Raw genomic sequence first — 11,706 nt, forward strand, 5'->3', positions numbered from 1 at the left:
TCACACTTTCTCTCTGGAATACCAGCTAAATTGAACTGAAGTGAATGAAGCCTAATGTTTTGCTGAGTCATTAAGGGACATATCTTCTAACATTACCTGCTCTCACTCATTAATGTGTCCACTGTCGTGGAGTGGTGTGGGAAGATGCATTCTGATTGGTCGACTGTTTCTCCAAGCAGGACGTCCCGCTGCCAATGAGCACCCCCACACAGTGAAAGCATCTCTGCTGTGATTGTGAGTGGTGAAGCTGAACTGAATCACATCCATCTGACCCAAGACCAGCTGCTGAAAACCCATCAGCCTGTACTTTGTTTGTCCAGACTGTAAAACCCCAACCAATATTGGATGGACTGTTCCGTCCAACTATTCCCCTCAGGAGGAATCTGCCTGGCTCTAGTGATACTTTGACCATCATCAGGTCAACATTTTAACATGTCCCATACTATAGTTTATGACCTAACACCTGCAGAACTGATGACATTGACAATTTCCTCATCACTTTGTTTTATACAAATGCGCAAATGTTAGTATGCTAACATGCTACACTGAACAGATAATACCAAAGCATCGTCACTGTTGGCATGCATGTGGACATTAGAAAGGCTCTTGTTATTTTTAATTGTACCTGTTCAGGGTATAAGTTGGGGACCCCCAGAAACTAGGTCCGTCCTGCTGTCCCGCTCCATCACAAAGACTTCACCGGGCCACCATTCACGCTTTCATTGACATTATTTAATATAAAGGACGATATCATGTTGAGCTGAGGATTCAGTACATCCAAGGGTTTTATGGAAACATAACAAATTCAATAAATAAGATAAATGAAAACAACCACAGCTGGAGGTACACGTCACTGACAATAGATCAAGCCATTCCTTAAGTCATAAATAAACATTCAATATTCCGACAGACTTTTTTTTAAACAAAAAAATCAACTATTTGTCTATTACGTCGTTTAAAACAGCATTCGGAATAGGGAGCTAGAACATAGATGTATGTACAGTTTCTGGTAGATATTCACATTCTATCAAAATAATCCATTGAAATTAAAGCCTTGAAGTGTTGGTAGTAAAAGGAGAGCAGAGCTGACAGTCTGTCTGCTGGAACATTTCAGTCTCCCTGGGCTCAGTGTGTGTGTGTGTGTGTGTGTGTGTGTGTGTGTGTGTGTGTGTGTGTGTGTGTGTGTGTGTGTGTGTGTGTGTGTGTGTGTGTGTGTGTGTGTGTGTGTGTGTGTGTGTGTGTGTGAGAGTGTGAGTGTGTGTGTGAGGGTCTACAGGTGTGTGCTGTAGAAGGCGGGGGCAGCGTAGCTCTGTGTCCCCAGCATGAAGGGGGACAGGACGTGGCTGGCGGTGAGGAAGGGCAGCTGGACCAGGCTGCCGGCGGAGTGGTGGTGGTGGTGGCCCCCGTAGCTGTGCATGGCCAGGTGCCCGCCTAACGGGGGGGACTGACTGAGAGGGCTGAGGCTCCCCATGCCTCCCCCCCCTGATCCTCCGCCCCCTGCACCGGTGGGGGCGGAGGTGTCCGCCCCGGGGTTCTGCTTCTTCCACTTGGTGCGGCGGTTCTGGAACCAGATCTTGACCTGGGTCTCGGTGAGGGACAGCGACAGGGCCAGGTTGAGGCGCTCGCACACCGACAGGTACCGCGTGGACTTGAACTTGTTCTCCAGCGACACCAGCTGCTCGTAGGTGAAGGCAGTCCGGGCTCTGCGGGGCTTCCCCGACTTGGAGTCCGAGCCGGAGCGCTTCCTCTTGGGTTTCCCCTGCGAGCCCTGGCTCCCGGTGCTCTGGCCGTCGGTGTTCTGGCCCCGCGGGGCTCTTGGTGTCTCTGTCGGGGTCCTGGTGACCCTGCTGGCCCCCCTCTCTGTCTCCGTTGGAGGGCAGAGCGGAGCTGCTCTCCTCGCTGCTGTAGGGCCCGTCTGCGGCCTCAGAGTCGGGGCTCCCTGCTCTGTGGTAGTCCTCCTCCTCGTCCTGGCCCCTGAACACAAAGCCTTCCTCTGGAAACACAACAAAGACCAGGTCAGATTTACAGTCAGAGCCTTTAGTTTTAAGATTGAGCTTTAGTGGTGATTGGTAAATGAAAGTCACACAGAGATGCGGGCGCCTATGGGGGCCTGAGGTGCCCGAGGCCCCTTGGCTCAGTCTTTTTCCTAGTGTTAAATAGTGTACATGAGATGGCAACAGTATATTTGAGGAGACAACGATATAATGATAAAGTGTTTCGTAGTTTAAATTAACTTGGCAGTGCAAAAATGTGACACAATAAAAATCACTGAGGCCTGTACTCCCTAATATATATATATATATATATATATGTGTGTGTAATATATATATATATATATATATATATATATATACTGTATACACTGTGCTTCTGTTGTGCTACTTTGATATCTCTGTTGAAGAATATACCTCACAATAGTACATATTAAAGCCCTTAAGATTACAGTTTGCATTATGCTATGGTGTATTACCGAAAATGAGTTTGTTTTTCACTAATAGCCCGTTAGTTATTTTTGACTGGCCAGATATTTGTTTTATTTTTGTAATCATTAATGTTCGAGCTGATAATGAAATGGACATTTTAGTCAAGGGTTTGTGTTAAAAACTAAAATCTCATATATTTGAATCCAATCATACTTCACAATACTCTGTCTGACTCACGGAGTTTACAGTTGGGCACAGACATGCTGTTAATATTACATAATGCTTCATGTGTTTATGCATGAAGAATATTCCTGACAAAAAACTTTCAGCAATCATTTTAATGAATTTGAATATAAATGTGTTAACAATGAGGACCTTGATATTTAAATATGCCACAATATGTAACTACTCTTCACTGCAGCCTGAAAGCAACATTTAAAAACTGAACATGAGTTGATAAGACTTGTTTGTCCCATTTTAAGTGTAATGGGTCATTCTACAGAAAAGGTGGAAGTACTGTCACTTACTTTTGCAGACACCAAAATACATGACGTTGACCTAATACTCACATTCATTATATATGTTGAATAAATAGAGATGTGCAATGGTACTAAATTAAAAAATGTAAAAAATGGTTTTATACATAAATTGCAATTTTATTTAAAATGCCAAGTTCAAGGAACTGCCTTGTCACTTTGATCATACATGGAGCCTATAGTTTTCATTTAAAATATTTTTTTTTCAATAAATAAATCTCATTCATATTTACATAACATTACAAGCATATAACACTGAAATGGTAAAAAAAAAACGCAAATTATTATTAATAATATCCAATAAATGTCAGTCACTCAAAATTACGTCATTGGTGTTACTGCTACACAAAACGCTTTTATTTTGAAGTAATGTACTGTCTCTGAAGTGCCTGCTGTAACAAGAGATCCTTTGAGGCAGTGCACAAAGACATAAGGAAAGTCAGATACTTCTGACTTTGTTTGTTAAAGGTGTCATTTTATCTTCAAATGTTACATGCGTCTTTCAAGTCTGTCATTAGTGTTACTCATTGCATAGCCCTAGGGGTGAACATTTGAATGGGAAATGTATTATATTGAAGAGTTAAACGATTTTGATATTGACTGAAGCCATATTTGGTCTGACACATTGCAGCCATTTTGTTAAAATGGTAGTGTTTTCTCCAAATTGTCACTGGTGTTACTCTTCTTCCTGGTAACACGTAACACCATGACGTTCCTATATAAATAAGCTTTGTATAATGTAGGCCTATAAAAATAATAAAAATACTTTAAGCTCTACTTGTTGTGGATTCATTAAGTTAAGAGTTAGTTATTGCTATTTAACAGGTTTTAGATGTGTTTATAAGGAATATATTTCAGCAGATTTGTATCACCGCAGATTCCACATTTTCTGTAGAATGACTCAATTATCAATACCCTTTTATTCAAATCCTTCAATTTTTTTTATCATTGACTACAAACATTTTAAAATGGATTGTATAGGAAAGTGTATATTTTATTTTCTTCGAATGTGTTTTGACTGCTGTGTATTTACCACAGGTCAGGAATAGCAAAAAACGAAATAGTAGAGGAGAGAAAACACGCAATGGGTAGACGAATTATCCATGAACCGGACTCATTTAACACACGAATGAAATGTGTGACACACAAAAAATACAGAGACAGATATTCTAACAGTATTACTCATCCCACACGCACGAGCCGTATACACCTCGTGCTTTTTATTTCTTTTTTATCGGAGCTTTAATTTAAGGCGATGCGTTTCTTTTTCTTCGATCGAGAACGAACTTTAACTTTCGATCAGAAGGTTTTGTTTTAAAAAACAAATGCATTCCCTCAGGATTTACAGTTACACTATCAACAAATCAGGAAAGGCAATATGTAGGCGATTACATTGAAAAGAATAGCTTAACAAAAGTTATCTCACACAAACAACTACTACCCCGATTAAAAACGAAATCCACGTAATGTGAGCTTTGGCCTAATGAAGACAGTTACCTACAATTACTAAATATATTTTTACAGTTAAATACTCAAATCAAATCAAAACAATAACAAATAAACACACACAGATAAAGATTTGGGGAAACGAAATCAATGTTTTAAAAGGCTGAATTACTAGAGAAAATGTAAGTTTTAAGACATTTGGACGGAGAAAGAGCGGCGGCGACTGGCGGGAAAACATAAAGGGAACATGATGGAGCAGCCTTTAAAGGTAGATCCGTAAAATGGACTCACTGCTCTGGTATTCCTCCGCACCGTAGCAGCCTTTAGCCGACTCCACACTGGGCTCGCGCTCCACCGCTCCTCCTCTCCGGTTCTCCGCTCCGTACGCGCTCAGCTCGCGCTCACCCCGGTGGCTCGCGTGCTGCTGTCTTCGGCAGCTCGTGAACTTGTTCGGGTCCAGGATGTCCAGCACGGAGAAAGAGGTGGTCCGGTGCCCGGTGGGGCCCTGGAGAATAACGCATTGGAATTATTCATTGACAGCTAGAGAGTAAGAGCTGCAGATATTGGGTTATCGATTATTTTGTATTTTGAATTGTTTATAATATCCTACTCGTCATAATAATATTAATAATAATATTAATAATACTAAATAAATAAATAATAATAATAATACTAGTATTAGGCTACTACATCTAGGCCTACTACTACTACTACTACTACTACTTATAACAATAATAATAATAATAGTAATAATAAAAATAATAGTAATAATAATCATTGTAATGAATGTCATACGGCCCGTGAAATACATGTGTCTCCTATGTGTACATCGGGTATCGAACAGCCAATCAAACGGCGCTAAAGTGTGTCCATAAAGCGAACACAAACAACATGACCACAAATCAAACACATTTCCTATTTCCAATATGTAGCGGTCAATAGGTATCAGAGGGCGAACGAATCAATCCCATTTTATTTATATGGTTCTCATGTTGAAGGGATAAAAGGAAGTAAACTCTTCTTCGTGTTAGTCCGGATGAAAAGACATTAAGAAGAGACACTTTGAAGTTGAATGAAGACACAGGTTTATGATTTCCAAAAAAAAATCACAAATCCTTGCATGAGTTTAACCCTGTGTGTCCCGTGTTTATATGATAAATATGAACCTTATATCCTGAAGATTTATGTGAAGCCCAAAAGGCGGCCGAGTGCATGGAGCAGATAACAGATTAGGATCATTCACTTATTAATGAGGCCAGTCTGGAGCATGTCGACATGAATAATCCCACATTAATAATATTATAATTCTCCCTTGAAATAATCCCAGGGAGCATGCGGGTTGGACCCATGGGCCTATTAACATGTGATGATAAGAATAATCACACAATAGCTCGGTGTGATTAGGGGTAGTCCAGTTCAGATAGGAAACACAAACTAATCTACGATCATGACATTTAATCCAAGGATAGGGTTATTTTTCTAGAATTAACAGGAGTACTTTTTCAATTATAACCTATTGGATCTTCTTCGTATAGGATTTGAAAGTAAATGGAAATACTGTGAGATCATTCTGAAAGAGTGGACTTGTAAGTTTTTTTTGTAAGCTTCAATCGCAATACAGTTTGCAGGAACAACTATGAGCTTTTATAGAAATGCATTTGATTGTATTGTGATTGTTTCCCATCTCATTACCGCAGCAAATTGGCGGATCATTTTACTGCTATGTCTTAATTAAGGCCTCATCTGCCGGCATGGCGGCAGGCCCGCAGGAACACAGCTGTCATACAAATACACACCCTCTGTCGTTTACCACGGGGCATTTTCAGTTCTTTTTGCACTTCAACTTTCTGTTGCTTTTCATGGCAAACTATTTACCATATTTCCTGTTTATTTCAATGCAATTTATAGGCTTATGTTGAAAGTTCAAAGGCTTTATGGTCATTTGCACATACAGTGTAGTTATGGAAATGAACATCTTAAATGCATGCTCGTCCAGCAATGCAACATAATATGTAGACCTATAAGACATAAAACAAATACAAATAGTGCAAGAAGAAAACAGAAATAAAATAGTGCGAGATAATGTTGCAAGATGGTGTTTATCCCCGTGAGGTGTTGCGTGCATCTACCTGCTGTGGCGGGGCTAACACCGGGTTGGTAGGCGGAGGTTCCGAGTGGTTCACCCCGGCCTGAGCGTCTCTGCCTCCCGCCCCCGCGCTGGAGAAGAGCCGCTTCTCCCCGGCGGCTGCTCCCTCCAGAATGTCTATGCTGTCCGGGCCCACCACGGTCTGGACCCCGTCCCCGCCGGGCCCCGGTACCGCTCTGTCCCGACTCATCACGGGCTGGACCACGTCCGCCAGGGCCCCCGGTGCACTTCTGTCCCGGCTAATCACGGTCTGGACCCCGTCTGCTCCGGGCCCCGGCACCAATCTGTCCCGGTTCATCACTTTACTGTCCCTGTCCCATATATCAAGAATCCGGTTTAAAAATTATGAGCGGTTAAAAATGGAAATATTCTAGACCGAGCCGTTTTAAAGGGACCGTGTGGTTCTGACGCAGAGGGGACCCATCGGCATCCAGAGTGAGGAGAAGTTTTCCACAGAACCGGATCCCGTCAAACTTTCTGTCCTCTCTGCATCCCCGCAGCCTCTCCGCTGATCGGCTCACTGTCCTGTACGGTACCGTTATCCCGTGTCCGCGCACACACACACAAACACAAGCACAATAAAAGCAGCGTGCCGACCTCCAGCCCCGCGCGCTCTGTCTGCTCACCGGTGGGTGCGCGCTCTGGAAGCCTGACAGGAGTTGAAGGCGGGACGGGACTGATCTATCTCTCTAATAGTTCAAACTAGCTCTCGCCCCCCCTCCCTCTCTCTCTCTATTAGTTAAGCGAAGCCCCCGCTCTCCTCCCATTCTTCTCTCTCTCCTTCAGCTCGTGCAGCTCTCAACGCCTTTTTTTGGCTTTTAGCTGGCCCCTCGAGGACCCACTATCATATAGGCCTACTCGTGTGTGTGTGTGTGTGTGTGTCCCTCCTTATTTATGCATTCCTATTCAACTCTACGGCTTGTAATTGGCTACAAATGAATCCCACTTCCACTAATAGTCTATTATCTCGGGGCTGCGCGCGGAGCGATCCGGGCCGTCACTATCCGAGCACGAGGAGAAACAGGGGGAGAGCGCTGGCTCTTCTTTTCTCCCTGACAAAATGAAGAGAAATAGTTTACACAGGAGTGAAGGTGAGGTGCAGTGACCAGTTCTGTTTAGGCCCATCAAACATTTGCATTGCTAATTTCAAACAGAGCAATGGATGGAACTTCTCCATCTGATTTCTGAGTATTGCAGGAAATAAGATCTGTGGCCAAGACATGTTTATAATACTTCAGGAGGACACTCCACATATAAACACCACTTTTATAATTTTGCGAAGCGTAATTGCAATATGTTAAAAACGTTGGACTATAAAGGAACTACAGCACGGTCACATGACTTCACATCACCACCACCACTAATAAGCTTAAATTGGTTAATGCTCGTCAAATCACGTGTAGGCTACTAATCTCATGTAGTCACTCGTTAACAATCTCTGTTTTTATGACACATAAAAGTGTTTGACACCAGTGGAGTATTTAGGCTACTGATAGGTTTTATGTCCAAAAACGTGAACATCTCGTCAGCTTGCTACTGACCTTATTTCAGGCATTTAACTGAAAAAAACACGTTCAAAGAGCCGTTTCCTTCAAGACAAGTGAACCGGATATGGTAAAATGCTTACTTATTACCAGGTTTTAGGACTCCTTTCTGCACCTCTCTGATAGGCTGCTGCTCACTCGCGCAGCACAGGTACAGTAGGCCTCGCGCTGGGGCCAAGGTTAACTGGCCCGCGTGTAATTGACGTGCAGCTGATGTGTCGCCTCGCGCTGCTTTACTCGCGCACACAAGGAAGGAGCGAGCCTTATCTTGAATGCAGATTCCAGGGTAGGGCCTCCTCAAAACTCAATTACGGCCTGGATAAAGCCGGTAATGTCCCCGCTGCAGTGAAATATTGATTCCTAATCCTTGACAGTCATTACTATGCCAGAAAATAATAGACCACAGAATTGGATTTTGATTTAACACACGACGTGTTTATTCTAATGCTAGGGACTTAATATTCCGTCGACTCTCATGTTCAGCCACAGAGGAGAGGGGGGGCTCTGACGCCACACTTTTTATATTGTTGTTGAAGAAATAAAAAAGAAAAGAAAGGGGAGATGGGACATCTTTCCTGTCCTCCTCCCCGGCCCTAATACACAAGGTCAGCTCCATGTAATTGCCTTGCTCAATGATCCTTAGGAGGAAGAAATTAAAAGTTGAGCAAAATAATGACTGAAACAATGAGACATGATTAGCCAATCAGAGAGCTAAACCCATTATGGCAGCCTTTTGATCTACTTCCTGCTTCCGCCCAGAGGCTTTATGGCTTTATTTTAAAACAGTCAATATATTAACCAGATTAAATCACAGCAGTTTATTCACCTTGGGAAATATTAGCATTTTAACGGGTGGAAGAAAACTATAAAGCACTGCGAACACACTGCTAGGAAGTGGCGGCAATCTGGGCCCAAAGAACATGAACAATTATAGTTGTATTAATAATATTATAATATACATTATGTAATAACACCAATTATGCAAATTATTATTATAATTGATTATATTATTATATTGAACACTATTTTACCTCAGTTCAGAATTGTAATTAAAACACTTGCTGCCTACAAAAATACTAAAGTGAAAAAACTGAAACTTGAATGAAATGTATTATGTCAACAGATTTCACATGATTAGATTATTATCAAGTTTAAATCAAAAAGATCAGGTTCAACTTCATATCATTGCTTTTTACTAACCGAATACAGTACACACACACACACACACACACACACACACACACACACACACACACACACACACAACACACACACGCACGCACGCACGCACACACACACACACACACACACCACACACCACACACACACACACACACACACACACACACACACCCAGGGGCAGTCCCGACCTCCTCCGAAGTGCCTTTCCATCTCACCAGTCGGCATGTGTGTGTGTGTGTGTGTGTTCTTGAGAGTGAGCCCATGTGTCTTGTGTCTGTAATTATTCTAATGAAGGTTAACGAGCTCTGCTCAGCCTCCTCTTTATTAAATTAATCTCAGCCAGTAATGAATCATAATTACTATAATTAGCCTGAGCTGCTGATCTCACTCTGCTGGACAGAGAGAGACGGGGGGGGACACAACCTTCATCATGTCTGTCCCTCTATCTGTCCCTCTGTCTGTCCCTCTGTCTGTCCCTCTGTCTTTCTGACCCTCTGTCTGTCGCTCTGTCTGTCCCTATGTCTTTCTGACCCTCTGCCTGTCCCTCTGCCTGTCCCTCTGTCTGTCCCTCTGTCTTTCTGACCCTCTGTCTGTCGCTCTGTCTGTCCCTCTGTCTTTCTGACCCTCTGCCTGTCCCTCTGTCTGTCCCTCTGTCTGTCCCTCTGTCTTTCTGACCCTCTGCCTGTCGCTCTGTCTGTCCCTCTGTCTGTCCCTCTGTCTGTCTGACCCTCTGTCTGTCGCTCTGTCTGTCCCTCTGTCTTTCTGACCCTCTGTCTGTCGCTCTGTCTGTCCCTCTGTCTTTCTGACCCTCTGCCTGTCCCTCTGTCTGTCCCTCTGTCTGTCCCTCTGTCTTTCTGACCCTCTGCCTGTCCCTCTGTCTGTCCCTCTGTCTGTCCCTATGTCTTTCTGACCCTCTGCCTGTCCCTCTGCCTGTCCCTCTGTCTGTCCCTCTGTCTTTCTGACCCTCTGTCTGTCGCTCTGTCTGTCCCTCTGTCTTTCTGACCCTCTGCCTGTCCCTCTGTCTGTCCCTCTGTCTGTCCCTCTGTCTTTCTGACCCTCTGCCTGTCCCTCTGTCTGTCCCTCTGTCTGTCCCTCTGTCTGTCTGCCTGACCCTCTGTCTGTCTGACCCTCTGTCTGTCCCTCTATCTGTCTGACCCTCTGTCTGTTTGTCCCTCTGCCTGGTCTCTGTCCCTCTGTCCCTCTATCTGTCCCTCTGTCCCTCTGCCTGTCCCTCTGCCTGTCTGACCCTCTGTCTGTTTGTCCCTCTGCCTGTCCCTCTGTCCCTCTGTCTGTCTGTCCCTCTGTCTGTCCCTCTGTCTGACTGTCCCTCTGTCTGTCCCTCTGTCTGTCTGACCCTCTGTCTGTCTGACCCTCTGCCTGTCCCTCTGTCCCTCTGTCTGTCTGTCCCTCTGTCTGTCCCTCTGTCTGACTGTCCCTCTGTCTGTCCCTCTGCCTGTCTGACCCTCTGTCTGTTTGTCCCTCTGCCTGTCCCTCTGTCCCTCTGTCTGTCTGTCCCTCTGTCTGTCCCTCTGTCTGACTGTCCCTCTGTCTGTCCCTCTGTCTGTCTGACCCTCTGTCTGTCCCTCTGCCTGTCCCTCTGTATGTCTGTCCCTCTGTCTGACTGTCCCTCTGTCTGACTGTCCCTCTGTCTGTCCCTCTGTCTGTCCCTCTGTCTGTCTGACCCTCTGTCTGTCTGTCCCTCTGTCTGTCCCTCTGTTTGTCCCTCTGCCTGTCCCTCTGTCCCTCTGTCTGTCTGTCCCTCTGTCTGACTGTCCCTCTGTCTGTCCCTCTGTCTGTCCCTCTGTCTGACTGTCCCTCTGTCTGTCCCTCTGTCTGTCTGACCCTCTGTCTGTCTGACCCTCTGTCTGTCCCTCTGCCTGTCCCTCTGTATGTCTGTCCCTCTGTCTGTCTGTCCCTCTGTCTGACTGTCCCTCTGTCTGTCCCTCTGTCTGTCCCTCTGTCTGACTGTCCCTCTGTCTGTCCCTCTGTCTGTCTGACTCTCTGTCTGTCCCTCTGTCTGTCCCTCTGTCTGTCTGACTCTCTGTCTGTCCCTCTGTCTGTCCCTCTGTCTGTCCCTCTGTCTGTCTGTCCCTCTGTCTGTCCCTCTGTCTGTCCCTCTGTCTGTCTGTCCCTCTGTCTGTCTGTCCCTCTGTCTGTCCCTCTGTCTGTCTGTCCCTCTGTCTGTCCCTCTGTCTGTCCCTCTGTCTGTCTGTCCCTCTGTCTGTCCCCCTGTCTGTCCCTCTGTCTGTCTGTCCCTCTGTCTGTCTGTCCCTCTGTCTGTCCCTCTGTCTGTCCCTCTGTCTGTCTGTCCCTCTGTCTGTCTGTCCCTCTGTCTGTCTGTCCCTCTGTCTGTCTGTCCCTCTGTCTGTCTGTCCCTCTGTCTGTCCCTCTGTCCCTCTGTCCCAATGGTTAGTATGAACACCGTTCAC

The 11,706-nt window shown here is 44.9% G+C and overlaps 1 protein-coding gene across 1 annotated transcript; it reads right to left on the minus strand.

Moving 5' to 3' along the window:
* Nucleotides 1-1,191: 1,191 nt before the first annotated feature.
* nkx1.2lb (NK1 transcription factor related 2-like,b) lies at nucleotides 1,192-7,195 on the minus strand. The gene is given in 4 exon segments (XM_034222865.1): nucleotides 1,192-1,805; nucleotides 1,807-1,993; nucleotides 4,697-4,910; nucleotides 6,535-7,195. Coding segments are annotated over 4 exon segments (1,251 nt in total). The 5' UTR covers nucleotides 6,850-7,195; the 3' UTR covers nucleotides 1,192-1,270.
* Nucleotides 7,196-11,706: the final 4,511 nt, after the last annotated feature.

The sequence above is a fragment of the Gymnodraco acuticeps genome, unplaced genomic scaffold, assembly GCF_902827175.1.
Source record: "Gymnodraco acuticeps unplaced genomic scaffold, fGymAcu1.1, whole genome shotgun sequence".
Taxonomy (NCBI): Eukaryota; Metazoa; Chordata; class Actinopteri; order Perciformes; family Bathydraconidae; genus Gymnodraco; species Gymnodraco acuticeps.